A 16,133-nucleotide genomic window follows, 5' to 3' on the forward strand; every position below is an offset into this window, starting at 1 on the left:
GTGCAGTGGCATGATATCAGCTCACTGCAACCTCCGCCTCCCGGGTTCAAGCGATTCTCCTGCCTCAGCCTCCCGAGTAGCTGGGATTACAAGTGTGTGCCACCAAGCCTGGCTAATTTTTGTATTTTTAGTACCGACAGGGTTTCACCATGTTGGCCAGGCTGGTCTGGAACTCCTGACCTCAGGTAATCCGCCCGCTTCGGCCTCCCAAAGTGCTGGGATTACAGGCGTGAGCCATCACGCCCAGCCGAGAATAAATTTTTAAGTGTTCTCATCACAAAAAAGTATAAGTATGTGAAGTAATACATGTTAATTAGCTCAATTGAGCCATTCTACAATATATACGTTTTATATATTTTAAAACATCATGTTGTACATGATAAACATGTATAATTTGGGGGGTTTTCGTTGCTGTTTTTTTGTTTTGAGACAGGGTCTTGCTCTGTCACCCAGGCTGCAGTGATGTGGCGTGATCATAGCTCACTGCAGCCTCGAACTCCTAGACTCACACAATCCTCCCGCCTCAGCTTTCCTAGTAGGTAGGACCACAGGCACACACCACCATGCCTGTCTAAATTTTGATTTCATTTTTTTGTAGAGAGTGGGTCTTGCTATGTTGTCCAAGCTGATTTTGAACTCCTGGCCTCAAGCAATTCTCCTGCCTCAGCCTCCCAAAGTGCTGGGATTACAGGCATGAGCCACTATGCCGGCCACAATTATTTTTCATCTTAAAAAAAAAAAAAATCTGTAAACTGAATCCCCAATAATACTTTCTTACATTTAATAAACGCCCATGACAGACATTTGCATAAGAAAACTAGCTTGTGTCTCCAACTACACTTTAAGTTCCTTAAGAACAGGAGTCATGCTTTATTTTTCTATACCATGTAACTCACTATCTGCAATGTTCGATATTCATCAAATAAATGAACATTTAAAATTTAACTTTTAAAATTTGATTTTTAAGCCTTCAAGGACACCTTTAGTAAAATAAAAAGTTATTTTGAGCTTCACTAACATCAAGATATAAAATATAGAAATTTCAAGATTTTTAAAAGGATAACATTTTGTAGATACTGTAAGACTTTTGAAGTAAATTTTTAAGATTATGACTAAATCCAAAAGCTATTGGTAGATACCACCCATAATTAAAACCCCCAAAGATATAAAAAGGATTTTATTATCCTGATCATTACAAAACAGTATTTACAAAATGCAAGAGGTGTCTGTTAATTGAGTCAAAGAAATCCAGAACATGACGTACTTGTATAGACAATTCAAAATAGCATCCTCTTGACAAGTTTTTGAACAGTTTTTATTCCCTTCTGAGTTTTCAAATTGACTAAAACATAAACTATTGCTTATCTCCCTAGAGTTATGTACTATAGGACAATTTGTCATCTCCAATTTCCCTGTTGGATTAATAAGAAATAATTTAGAATCCTGACAAACCATTCCCAACAATACCTATTTTTAAACAAGTAATATTTTGTTGGCCTCCAATTGTAGCACTCTTAACTGTTACTTCAATAAGGAAAATATTTATTGGGCACCCAACTCAAGTACAAAATTTGGAAAAAATGAAAATGATAAGATGCAGACCCTCCCTTCAAAGAATGTAAACTCTAATGAGGGTGGTTAAGAAAAGTGCATGATGGCCAGGCGTGGTGGCTCAAGCCTGTAATCCCAGCACTTTGGGAGGCCGAGGCGGGTGGATCACGAGGTCAAGAGATCGAGACCATCCTGACTAACACGGTGAAACCCCGTCTCTACTAAAAAACACAAAAAACTTAGCTGGGCATGGTGGCGGGTGCCTGTAGTCCCAGCTACTCGGGAGGCTGAGGCAAGAGAATGGCGTGAACCCGGGAGGTGGAATTTGCAGTGAGCCGAGATCGCACCACTGCGCTCCAGCCTGGGCGACACAGCGAGATTCCATCTCAAAAAAAAAAAGAAAGAAAGAAAGAAAAGTGCATGATCTATTGAGGGATTCAACTTCTTCCTGGGTTAGTCTTGGGAGGGTGCATGTGTCCAGGAATTTATCCATCTCTTCTAGATTTTCTAGTTTTTTTGCGTAGAGGTATTTATAGTATTCTCCGATGGTAGTTTGTGTTTCTGTGGGATTGATGGTGATATCTCCCTTTATCATTTTTTTTTTTTACTTTTATATATATATTTTTTAATTTTACTTTAAGTTCTAGGGTACATGTGCACAACGTGCAGGTTTGTTACATATGTACACATGTGTCATGTTGGTGTGCTGCACCCATTAACTCATCATTTACATTAGGTATATCTCCTAATGCTATCCCTCCCCCCGCCCCCAACCCCATGACAGGCCCTGGTGTGTGATGTTCCCTACCTGGTGTCCAAGTGTTCTCGTGGTTCAATTCCCACCTATGAGTGACAACATGCAGTGTTTGGTTTTTTTTCCTTGCAATAGTTTGCTCAGAATGATGGTTTCCAGCTTCATCCATGTCCCTACAAAGGACATGAACTCATTCCTTTTTTATGGCTGCATAGTATTCCATGGTGTATATGTGCCACAATTTCTTAACCCAGTCTATCATGGATGGACATTTGGGTTGTTTCCAAGTCTTTGCTAGTGTGAATAGTGCCACAATAAACATACGTGTGCATGTGTCTTTATAGCAGCATGATTTGTAATCCTTTGGGTATATACCCAGTAATGGGATGGCTGGGTCAAATGGTATTTCTAGTTCTACATATTTGAGGAATTGCCACACTGTCTTCCACAATGATTGAATTAGTTTACAGTCCCACCAACAGTGTAAAAGTGTTCCCATGTCTCTCCTTTATCATTTTTTATTGCGTCTATTTGATTCTTCTCTCTTTTCTGCTGTATTAGTCTTGCTAGCAGTCTATCAATTTTGTTGATCTTTTCAAAAAAACCGGCTCCTGGATTCATTGATTTTTTTCAAGGGTTTTATGTGTCTCTATCTCCTTCAGTTCTGCTCTGATTTTAGTTATTTCTTGCCTTCTGCTAGCTTTTGAATGTGTTTGCTCTTGCTTCTCTAGTTCTTTTAATTGTGATGTTAGGCTGTCAATTTTAGATCTTTCCTACTTTCTCCTGTGGGCATTTAGTGCTATAAATTTCCCTCTACACACTGCTTTAAATGTGTCCCAGAGATTCTGGTATGTTTTGTCTTTGTTCTCATTGGTTTCAAAGAACATCTTTATTTCTGCCTTCATTTCGTTATGTACCCAGTAGTCATTCAGGAGCAGGTTGTTCAGTTTCCATGTAGTTGAGTGGTTTTGAGGGAGTTTCTCAATACTGACTTCTAGTTTGATTGCACTGTGGTCTGGGGGACAGATTGTTATAATTTCTGTTTTTTACATTTGCTGAGGAGTGCTTTACTTCCAACTATGTGGTCAGTTTTGGAATAAGTGCGACGTGGTGCTGAGAAGAATGTATATTCTCTTGATTTGGGGTGGAGAGTTCTGTAGATGTCTATTAGGTCTGCTTGGTGCACAGCTGAGTTCAATTCCTGGATATCCCTGTTAACTTTCTGTCTCAATGTTCTGTCTAATGTTGACAGTGGGGTGTTGAAGTCTCCCATTATTATTGTGTGGGAGTCTAAGTCTCTTTGTTGGTCTCTAAGGACTTACTTTATGAATCTGACCAATAACAGGCTCTGAAATTGAGGCAATAATTAATAGCCTACAAACCAAAAAAGTCTAGGACCAGACAGATTCACAGCTGAATTCTATCAGAGGTACAAAGAGGAGCTGGTACCATTCCTTCTGAAACTATTCCAATCAATAGAAAAGGAGGGAATCCTCCCTAACTCATCTTATGAGGCCAGCATCATCCTGATACCAAAGCCTGGCACAGACACACACACAAAAAAGAGAATTTTAGACCAATATCCCTGATGAACATTGACGCAAAAATCCTCAACAAAATACGGGCAAACCGAATCCGGCAGCACATCACAAACCTTATGCACCACGATCAAGTTGGCTTCATCCCTGGGAGGCAAGGCTGGTTCAACATACGCATATCAATAAACATAATCCATCATATAAACAGCACCAAAGACAAAGACCATATGATTATCTCAATAGATGCAGAAAAGGCCTTCAATAAAATTCAACACCCCTTCATGCTAAAAACTCTCAAAAAATTCGGTATTGATGGGACGTATCTCAAAATAATAAGAGCTATTTATGACAAACCCACAGCCAATATCATACTGAATGGGCAAAAACTGGAGGCATTCCCTTTGAAACCTGGCACAAGACAGGGATGCCCTCTCTCACCACTCCTATTCAACATAGTGTTGGAAGTTCTGGCCAGGGCAATCAGGCAGGAGAAAGAAATAAAAGGTATTCAATTAGGAAAAGAGGAAGTCAAATTGTCCCTGTTTGCAGATGACATGATTGTATATTTAGAAAATCCCATTGTCTCAACCCAAAATCTCCTTAAGCTGATAAGCAACTTCAGCAAAGTCTCAGGATACAAAATCAATGTGCAAAAAATCACAAGCATTCCTATACACAAATAACAGACAAACAGAGAGCCAAATCATGAGTGAACTCCCATTCACAATTGCTTCAAAGAGAATAAAATACCTAGGAATCCAACTTACAAGGGATGTGAAGGACCTCTTCAAGGAGAACTACAAACCACTGCTCAACGAAATAAAAGAGGACACAAACAAATGGAAAAACATTCCATGCTCTGGATAGGAAGAAACAATATCGTGAAAATGGCCATACTGCCCAAGATAATTTATAGATTCAATGCCATCTCCATTAAGCCACCAATGACTTTCTTCACAGAATTGGAAAAAACTGCTTTAAAGTTCATATGGAACCAAAAAAGAGACCACATTGCCAAGACAATCCTAAGTCAAAAGAACAAAGCTGGAGGCATCACGCTACCTGACTTTAAACTATACTACAAGGATACAGTAACCAAAACAGCATGATCCCGGTACCAAAACAGAGATCTAGACCAATGGAACAGAACAGAGCCCTCAGAAATAATACCACATATCTACAACCATCTGATCTTTGACAAACCTGACAAAAACAAGCAATTGGGAAAGGATTCCCTATTTAAAAAATGGTGCTGGGAAAACTGGCTAGCCATGTATAGAAAGCTGAAACTGCATCCCTTCCTTACACCTTATACAAAAATTAATTCAAGATGTATTAAAGACTTAAATGTTAGACCTAAAACCATAAAAACCCTTGAGGAAAACCTAGGCAGTACCATTCAGGACATAGGCATGGGCAAGGACTTCATGACTAAAACACCAAAAGCAATGGCAACGAAAGCCTAAATTGACAAATAGGAGCTAATTAAACTAAAGAGCTACTGCACAGCAAAAGAAACTACACCAACATGGCACATGTATACATATGTAACAAACCTGCACGTTGTGCACATGTACCCTAGAACTTAAAGTATAATAATAAGTAAATAAATAAATTTGATAAAGGAAAAAAAAATGCATGAAAGTGCAATACAAGGCGAAATACAGGAAATGCAATTAGAGAGATTCAGAAAAAGCTCTCCTAGGTGTTGACAGGACCTTAAAGGACTTTTATATTAAATTGACTCCATTTTACAGAAGAGATAAGAGTATATACTTACTACAGTTACAGGGTGTTTGCCTCACTTTCCTAAATGTAAATGATGTTCGTAGTCCCCTCTTGCTTAAAGTTAAGTCTCCAACATCACTGGTGATAATTCCACTTTTAGGATTCTCAGATGCTTGAACAGTATCAAATTTTCTGCATGTGATTCTAAAAGCAATAGTCAAAAAAATTTACTTAACATTGTATTAAAAATATTTCAGGCCTTTAAAAATGTTAAGTGAATAGAGAAAATCTAGAATAATTTATTACAAATATCTAATGGATTCTCTGAATTGTTAGACATTGCGGAAAAACAAGGAAATAAAAGTATTTAAGGAAATTATCTTCAAGACACTAATATTAAAAGAATGTACAACAAATTATTCCAGGGGGAAATTAAATAAACATTTAACTAACACCAATTCTAAAGAAAAAAAAAGGACAGCTGATGCCAAGAGGAAACAAATAGATGGTAAATTTAAATTCATTATCAGTAATATATTAAATGTAAAAGTATTAAAAACTCCAATTAAAAACAAAGATTACTGGACTGGATTTTTAAAAATTAAAAACAACTACCTGGTAATTACAAGTCCATAGTTTGGGATTATTATAAATAAAGCTTCTGTGAACATTCTTATACATATCATTTTTGGATTTATAGATTTATTACTCTTGGGAAAATACCTAGGAGTCAAATTGGTGGGTTTTAACAGGTAATAAGGAGTGAAACTGGTGGGTCATAAGGTAAGAAACTTCTGGTTGTCCAAGGTAGTTGTACAATGTTACACTGCAACCAGCAACATATGAGAGTTCCAGGCTGGTTAACATTCTCACCAACACTTGGTATTTTCTGAGTTTTAAATTTTAGTCATTTTAGTGAGTAGCATGTGGTATAAATTTGCAGTTTTATTATTTATCTAATGACTAATGATGTTATACATCTCTTCATGTGCTTATTAGACATGCATAGATCATTTTTTGATGAAGGATCTGTCCCACCCTTTTGCCCAATTGCTTGTTAGATACAGAATGATAAAGATATAGATGTAAGCGTAAATACATAGCAGGTATTTTCTCCCCATGTGTGGCTGCCTTCTCATTGTCTCAATGGTATCTTTAGATGAGCAGAAGTTTTCAATTTTGATGAGTTCCAATTTATTATTTCTTAATAGTGTGTTATGAAATCTCTCTTTAAAAAAACTTTGGCTACCTCAAGCTTACAAAAATAGCTTTTTACAAAGTTTCTTTTAGACCATTTCATAGTTTTTGCTTTTACATTTAAATCTATGATCTACCTCAAATTAATTTTTGTGAATGGTATGAGATAGATTCAGGTTCATTTTATTTCCACACGGATATTCAGTTGTTCCAGCACCATCTGATGAAAAATTTCCTTTCCACATTTAATTACATTGGTATCTTTGGCAAAAATCAACTGACCTTGTATATGTGGAGTTATCTCTGGACTATACTGTCACCCTGATCTGTCTGTCTATCTGTACAACAATACTATTTTGACTATATAGCCGTATAGTAAGTCTTAAAAATCAAGCAGAATAAATCCCCTAACATTGTTTCAAGATTGTTTTGACAATCACATTTCCTTATAAATTTTAGAATCAGTTTGTCAATTTTGACAAAAAAAAAAAAAAAAAAAAGCTTTCTGGAGTTTTGATTGGAATTACACTGTCTCCATAGATTTGGGGGACAACTGATGTATTAACTATATTAAGTTTCCTAGGGATAGCAATAATTTTCCTAGAATTTTCAGTCTATGTGTGTTACATATCTTTTAAAAACTTATTCCTAAGACTCAGATCTTCTTGATTTACTCTAGGCAAGGTTATCTCTCTATGGAAATAGGCTTCATATTCACAGAGAATGTGCTAATCCTGAAGGATCTCAGCAAAATATATAAAATTGTAATTGTTTACTTAAGTTGTTGATACCTCTTTACTGTAATAACAGCCAGGTGATCTGGAAAGAGAAATGTCGACCTAAAATGGATTTGATCCTAAAATGAAAAATATAATGTATTCCAATTCTCAACTTTCATTTTGTCATTGCTATATTTCACCCCATCTGTTGTAAGAAACAGAATTCTCAGGCTAATTGCTTTTTAAACAACACCCCAATAAATTAATTCTGAGTACTGGAAAGGAAACATTTATGAGTCTTGATGCTATTTTAAATAGCATTTTTATTTCATCTTCTAAAAATTAATTTCTAAATATTGACCTTGTATGACACTAAATTCATTTATTAGTTCTGGAACTTGTTTTGTAGATTCTCTAGGATTTTCTACATCCACAATAACGTAATCTACAAATAAAGAATTTTACTCCTTCCTTTCAAATATTTATGATTTTTAGTTCTTTTTCTTGACTTCTCATACTGTCTGAGATATCCAATATAACATTAAATAGAAGAAGTATGAGCGGACATCCCTGACTTGTTCAATAAAATACCATTAAGTATGATATCAGCTGTTTGTTTTTCATAAATACCCTTTGTTGCACTGAAGAAGTTCCCTTCTTGTCCTAGTTTGCTGGGTTTTTATCATGAATGGGTACTAAATTTTGTCAAATATACTTTTTTGCATCAATCAAGATGATTATGCCTTTTCTCCTTTATTCCTTTAATGTGATGAATTACATTGATTTTTGAAATGCTAAACCAACTGTGAAATACTGGTATAAACTCCGCTAGGTTATATTTTCTTTTTATATATATATTGCAAGATTTGACTTTCTAATGTTCTGTTATGGATTTTCTCACCTCTGTTATGAGAGATGTGGGTTTGTAATTTTCTTTTATTTAATGTCTTTCATATGTTTTGATGTCAAGGGTAATTAATGCTAGCCTCATAAAACAAGGTAGGAGAATGGCTCTTTTTAAAAATCTTGTGCTAAAGGCAACTTTTTAGAGGGAAAAAAAGAAAGCAATCATTGCCCAAATTTGTATTACTTTTGTTTTAATAGCTACAAATGATTAAAACTACGGTATTGAACAAAGTCAACATATTTTAGAGGAATAAGTATCTTGAAGCTCTTGTTAGCAAACTAATTCTCTTCTGAAGAGTTAAGTCATTCTCTGTTATGGCTCTTTTAAATCAATTACTTCACTTGCCTAAAGTGTAACTTCAGGCAAAGGCCAAGGAGTTTCTAACTGCTTTTCCAACAATCTCAAATATTTAAGAACAGGTGATGCATGTGTTAAAGTAATGATTTATGTAAACATTGCTAAACATCTTTTTCCCTTTGCACTCAAATTATAATCAAATTGGGACAATATTCACTAAGAATATAAAAAGAGTTTTATAGATTTAAATAATAGTTCAATATAATATTAGAGACATCTCAAGGTAGTAGGAAACAATACAGACTTTAAAAGTTAAGATAAGGAATACATTATTTCAAGTTTATGTAGTCAGGAAAGCTTGATAAATTATGAAGGAAGTAAAAGAGCTATATGTTAACAGATACAGGGCTGGCAAAGGTGTGAAGGTTAGAAGGCACAGTGTAAGTTCAGAGAAAAGGGAGCAAGCAAATTTAGCCATAATGTCATTGGTAAGAGCACAGATTCTGAAACCAGACTGCCAGGCTTCTGATCTTGGCTCTGAGACTTACTGCTTTGTGACTTTGTTACTTAACTTAGTAACTTTGTGACAAGTTACTTAAGTTGTTTATGCTCCAATTTCCTTCAAAAATAAGGACAAAACCATGGAACAAACTTCCCACTATGATTGTGTAAATTAAATGAGTTGATATATGTAAAGTTTTTAGAACAATTCCTGGCACAAGGAAAATGCTCCAGAAATAAGTTAAAAGGAGCATTCACATAACTTCATGAAATAATGCTTCCTGGGGCCAGTCAGATGGCATAAATAAAGGAAACAGGTGAACCTGTTTAGAAATATATTGTTTATCATTAAACACATAGGATTAATCTTCATTTCAAAAAAGCAGTGTTCTATGCCATTTTTCTTGAAACATAAATTCTCATTCAGGCTAGCTTTCCATCTCCTTTTTTTTTTTTTTTTTTTTTTTTGAGACTGAGTCTCACTCTGTCACCCAGGCTGGAGTGCAGTGATATGATCTTGGCTCACTGCAACCTCCGCCTCCTGGGTTCAAGTGATTCTCCTGCCTCAGCCTCCCAAGTAGCTGGAACTACAGGTACACGCCACTATACTCAGCTAATTTTTGTATTTTTAGTAGAGATGGGGTTTCACCATATTGGCCAGGCTGGTCTCGAACTCCTGACGTTGTGATCCGCGCACCTTGGCCTCCCAAAGTGCTAGGATTACAGGTGTGAGCCACCGCACCCAGCCCTGTCTCCTACTTTTAATACAGACATAAGTTCAAGAAATATTCAATTTTCATTGAATAAGATAAAAACAGTAGTACAAGCACAGTGTTAAATGACAACTGATGCTCAGTCTTAGATCACGGAGTAACAGAAAGGGGTAGGAACTGTAGGGAACTAGAGAAGTAGGCCCCCACCTAAAGAATGCTAGTGATACATAGTTTCAGGTACTGCTGCCAAGCAATACTAAGGTTCAGTGTTGTCAGATCCTCTCAATTTTCAAGAGAGGCTGAAAATTCAAATTTTTATGTGAAAACTCCTAATTTTTATACGTAGAAAACTGAAAAAAATAAACTGCCACCATGTGGACAACTATTGCATCAGCTGAACAGAAAATACCTGACTAGTAAGTGTACCCCTGTGCTACCGGTCTTCCACCTTTGATTTAAGGTGTGACGGCTAGAATGGTAAATTTGAACTTGAACAAATTAAAGTTAGAGTGAGGTATCTGGAATTAAAATTACAGGGCAGTGTTAACTTTTTTCAATCCATGTCCCTCTACAATGCTTTCTAGTGCTTTTGTTTTTCAGCATAGAAATCAAAAAGTTTTATCAAGTTTTATCAAGTCAATACACTTACCATGTTGTAAGTGTATTAAATATGCTTTTCCAATCTATTCTCCTTTCCACCCAAAGATTCTGATAACATGTCAATGGTTGGTATATCATTTACCTCTCTCTCTCTTTCTTGCCTCTGGTCTCCTTGCCTCCCTCTCTCCCTCTCTCCCCCATTTCCCCATCTCTCTCTCTTCCTAACACACACACACACACACACACACACACACACACATACAGTGACATTACAGGCAATGTGTATCAATGGCAGCCTCAAAAATAATACTGAGGTTTTTTTCCCTAAAAATACTGTAGAGAATTCTGATTCCAGAGCAAAGATTAAAAATAAATATTACCTATAATCTAACTTTCCAGAGACAACTCTATTAACATTTAATAGCATAACATGCTTTCAGTAGGACAATAATGTGATCAAATGTTGTTTCAGGAAAATTAACCTGTACTATTACCAGAACAGATTAAAATATTTTCACAATATATACATGAAAAGTAATTTTCTAATTTTGTATTTGCTGTCGTTATAATATTACTCTTAAGAAGTTTAAACATTAGTGATAGCAAAAATGCTTGAACCCAGAAGAGAAAATGTCATCATTCTCAGAATTCTAAGAAGACCTGAAATTAACGGATCATATCATCATTTTTTTTTTTCATTTTAAGTGCAAATATTTTAATGGCCATGAAAAAAAAATCACATAAATTTAAGCCCCAGTGCACAAAATCAGGTCATCATTTTTTAATGGCTCACATTTAGGACAGGTTACAAATTCATTTACATGTTCATTTCCTTGAATTTTTATAAAAATATGTCAGCTAAAAGCTCCAAAGCAGAACAGAATTAATAAGTACAGAACTCAGCAGTATTTTAAGGGACAATATATGTAAATTTCAGCAGTGTAATGGTCTCTCCTCAAAAGGCTAAAGATGTATCCCTAACAGAAGCACATACTCATCTCTTTAGATTTTGATTAAATCAAACAAACTCAAATTGTAGGGTATTCTACAACACAATTGGCCTCCTTAAAAGAGTCAATGTCATTAAGAACAAAGAAAAGTTGAGAAACTGTTTCAAATAAAAGACTAAACAGAATTAACAAGATTTAAACATAACGTGGGATCACAGACTGAATCCTGGATCAGAAAGAATGCTTAAAGCACTATGACGTACAACTAGCAATATTTGAATATGGATTGTATAAGAGTACAATAAGAGTATTTTATCAATGTTGAATTTCCTGAATTTGAGCACTGCACTGTGGTTTTATAGAACAGAGGTTGGCCAACTTTTTCTGTAAAGGGCCAGAGAGTGAATATTTTAGGCACTGAGGGCCACATGTAGTCTCTGTCAAACATTCTTCATTGTTTTTTTGTTTTACAGCCTTTAAAAATGTAAAAACCATTCACAGCTCAAGAGCTGTACAAAAACAGCCTGAGAGTTGAATGTGGCCCACTAGCCATAGCTTACCAATCCCTGACATACGCTATGTCCTTGTTCTTAGGAAATACACAATGAAGCATGGAAGAGTAAGCCATAATGTCTATAACTTACTCTAAAATGATTCAGTAAAAATGATAATGATAACATATGTGAGAGAGAAATAAAAAATGTTCCAAACATTCAAAATTAGTAAATGCAGGTGAAAGGTGAAGGGAGTTCACTGTACTATGCTTGCAAGTTTGCTATAAATTAAAATTTTTTTTCCAAGTGAAAAGGTAATGTTTAACAAAAACAAAACTAGACAGATGCCCCTAGGAGTTTTGAACCCAGAAGTCTCAATCTGCAGGCACAGGGCATGGTCCCTGTGGCTCAGACACAGAAGAATGATAAGTCTCATAAAGTAAAAAGAACCCTGTCATATTTCAATACATACCCATGGGTCCAAAGGTATCTAGATTCTCCTGTCATCACCAGCAAACTCCGACGAGGCAACATAACTGGCACTGCAGTACCATCTGGGTGCTTAAAATCCATGACAATCTTGAAGCAAAGATAAAAGCATAATGATCAATCCAAAATTTCATATACTCCAAGGATAAGAATGATTAATAGAGTTTGGCTATTTTTCTAGGCTAACAGAGATTAAAACATAATAAGGCTTGTAGAAAAGCATAGCACAGTGGTTCTCAAACTTTACTGTACATGAGAATCAACTGAATGACCAAAAAAAAAAAAAAGGTATTTCATCCACAGAGATTCAGAATCAGAAGGTCTGGAGTAAGGCTCAGAAATCTACATATCTAATAATCACCCCAAGAAATTATGAAGCAGGTGGTCTCAGGATCACACCATGGAAAACAGCAGAGTAGAGGTCAAACACGGACTCTGGAGCTGAAACACTCATATTCTGGCTCTTCCATGTATTAGTCACGTGTCACAGGACAAGCCGTTTAACCCCACTCTGCTTCTCAACTCTTACAGTATTTTACATAAATTATACAGACAATTATAAAGATAATCACAATAACTGGCACACTGTATAATAAATACACAAAAAGTAGCTATTGTTTTTTACTATTCATAGAATATTAATAATTAATAATCCAAGAAGAAATAACTATTAAATGCACACTCTTATATAATCCATTAGATTATATGAGATTTTGTGACTTTAAAGTAATGTAACATACTGGGATTAGAGGTTGATTAATAAAGAGACAAAAAAAAAAAGGACATTTTCAGCAACTTTTCCTAAGTTATGCTCAAATATTATTCTGAATAGCAACCTATAAGGATAAAATATCCAAGAAAATGCTTGTGTCCTAGGAACCCATCAAAAACCAAAGACTTCAGTCTAAAAATAGCAGCAGCTGACAAATATGAATGAAAAAGGCTTACTACAGGGCTGAAAACTATTCTTTTAAGTGAACAAATCAATCCATTTGAAAAATAGATATGACAACCAACCGTAAGTGGGATGAAAATAATTTAGCATAGTACCTTCCTTAAAGGTAAACCTGCACAGTACCCGGTACAAAGTAAGCATTCCATAAATGCTAGCTACTATTACCACTAATAGTAATATTGGATCAAATGAGATAATACACATGAAAATTCTCTGTAAACTATTAAAAAGTATACAGAGCTAAAGTAGTTTTCTTCCTTTCTAACCTAGCCTTCCAATCTAAGTATGGAAAATAAAGTGATGGAGTTTAATTTCCTAACAGTTATCTGTTCCAAATGTCTACATATAATTTCATATAGTCATACCCTGAAAGCATTCGAAACACCAGAGATTAATTCTGAAGTTTTAGAGATGAAATGTATCGATACTTGCAACTTTCTCAAAATGTATACATAAAAGATAGACCAATAAACAGACAGAAGGATGAGAAGATGGTTAGATTATTTGATAAAGCAAGTATATTAAAATGGTAATTGTAGAATCTAGGTGGTAGACATATAAGTATTTACTGTACAATTCTTCAACTTTTCTGTATGAAAATATTCATAATTGGCTGAGAGTGTTGGCTCACGCCTGTAATCCCAGCACTTTGAGAGGCCGAGGTGGGCAGATCACTTGAGATCAGGAGTTTGAGACCAGCCTGGCCAACATGCAGAAATCCTGTCTCTACTAAAAATACAAAAAATTAGCCAGGCATAGTGGTGGGTAATCCTGCTACTCGGGAGGCTGAGGCAGGGGAATTGCTTGAACCTGGGAGGCGGAGGTTGCAGTGAGCTGAGTTCATGCCACTGCACTCCAGCCTGGGCAACAGAGTGAGACACTGCCTCACAAGAAAAAAAAAAAAAAAAAATTCATAATAAATTGTTGGGGGGAAATGGGAAAACCACAGTGGCCCCTTGTTAAATCAATTTATAAAGGTTTCAATTTTCTTAATAGAAGCCAAGGCCCACACCTAGGAAAGAATAATGAGCATATTTATTATTAGAGACAATTATCTGTGGCTTAAAGGAAATCCATGTCCAGATATTCAGATGAAAACCGTCATGATGGGAAAATATTCTAGAAGACTAGACTCTAATTCATTAAACAAATATTTATTAATCATTGGGGGAGACATCAAAGGCTACAATAGTGAAGAGAGACAAGCTCTATGTCCACCTAGAAGTTACACTTTTTGGCCAATATTCAACATGTTTTACAAAGACACAATACATATGTATTTGTGAAATTCAAACTTATTCCCTCCCGTCAACAGAGTAATGATTTCCAAATAGGAAAATTTCAGCTTAAACAAGTCATTAGATCACAAGAGATATCAGAACATGATATTAATTAATTTTGAAACACTTGTCCTGGCATATACAAGCCAAGTTTCAAGGAGGAAAAATATACAACCAAATAAGCTAAATGTTTTTCTTTTTCTGTATCAAACTGACCATTCCTCATCTTTTTTTTTCTTCTCCAATAGGTTTTAGGGGAACAGGGGGTGTTTTGTTACAGGGATCAGTTCTTTAGTGGTGATTTCTGAGATTTTAGTGCACCTGTCACCCAAGCAGTGCACATTGTACACAATGTGTAGTCTTTTATCCCTCACCCACCCCCGACCCTTTCCCCCAAGTCCCCAAAGTCCACTGTATCATTCTTATGCCTTTGCATCCTCATAGCTTAGCTCCCACTTATGAGTGAGAACATACGATGTTTGGTTTTCCATTTCTGAGTTATTTCACTTAGAATAATGGTCTCCAATTCCATCCAGGTTGCTGTGAATGTCATTATTTTGTTTCTTTTTATGGCCGAGTAGTATTCCATCGTCCATATATACCACATTTTATTTATCCACTCGTTGACTGATAGGTATTTGGGCTGGTTCTGTATTTTTGCAATTACAAATGGTGCTGCTATAAACATGTGCATGCAATTATCTTTTTTGTATAATAACTTCCTTTCTTCTGGGTTAGATACCCGGGAGTAGGACTGCTGGATCAATTGGCAGATCTACTTTTAGTTCTTCAAAGAATCTCCACACTGTTTTTCATAGTGGTTGTACTAGTTTACATTCTGACCAACAGTGTAAAAGTGTTCCCTTTTTACCACATCCCTGCTAACATCTTTTTTTTTTTTAATGGCCATTCTCCCAGGAGTAAGGTGGCATTGCATTGTGGTTCTGATTTGCATTTCCCTGATAATTAGCGATGTTGAGCATTTTTTCACATGCTTGTTGGCCAGTTGTATATTTTCTTTTAAAAATTGTCTATTCATGTCCTTAACCCATTTCTTGATGGGATTGTTTGTTTTTTTCTTGCTGATTGAAGTTCTTAACTTTATCTTTGAACTTGTGTTAAATGAAGTCTGACATAACAATGGAGCATGGGCTTGAGCAAGGAGATACATGCAATATGCTTGTCCACAGTTCCTTGAGGCCCATTTGGATAATACGTCCACAATGTCCCATGAACACATAAAGTGTGAGGGTTCACCGAGACTCAGAGTACACAGTAAGCACTTTATGTCTACCACTGAGTGAGTGGGTACACTGACAGCCTAGAGGGTCCGCCAGAACTTGATTCAAATGTAGAAAGAAGACAATGGTGTTCTAAGAAACACAAGCAATCAAGTGTTAAATTAAATTTAGCCCAAAGTTGCCTCCTTGTAAGTTCAGCTTAAATGTTTCTTCACACAT

The 16,133-nt window shown here is 35.8% G+C and overlaps 1 protein-coding gene across 2 annotated transcripts in view; it reads right to left on the reverse strand.

Moving 5' to 3' along the window:
- ALKBH8 (alkB homolog 8, tRNA methyltransferase) overlaps nt 1–16,133 on the reverse strand; it is a 66,867-nt gene that overhangs the window by 20,880 nt on the left and 29,854 nt on the right. For both annotated transcript variants that reach the window (XM_025356717.1, XM_025356716.1), the window contains exons 8-9: nt 12,422–12,528; nt 5,624–5,775 (exon numbers count right to left, since the gene is read on the reverse strand). In XM_025356717.1, the coding sequence (XP_025212502.1) occupies nt 5,624–5,775; nt 12,422–12,528 (259 nt within the window). The remainder of the gene's footprint in view (nt 1–5,623; nt 5,776–12,421; nt 12,529–16,133) is intronic.

Source organism: Theropithecus gelada, chromosome 14 (assembly GCF_003255815.1).
Source record: "Theropithecus gelada isolate Dixy chromosome 14, Tgel_1.0, whole genome shotgun sequence".
Classification (NCBI taxonomy): domain Eukaryota; kingdom Metazoa; phylum Chordata; class Mammalia; order Primates; family Cercopithecidae; genus Theropithecus; species Theropithecus gelada.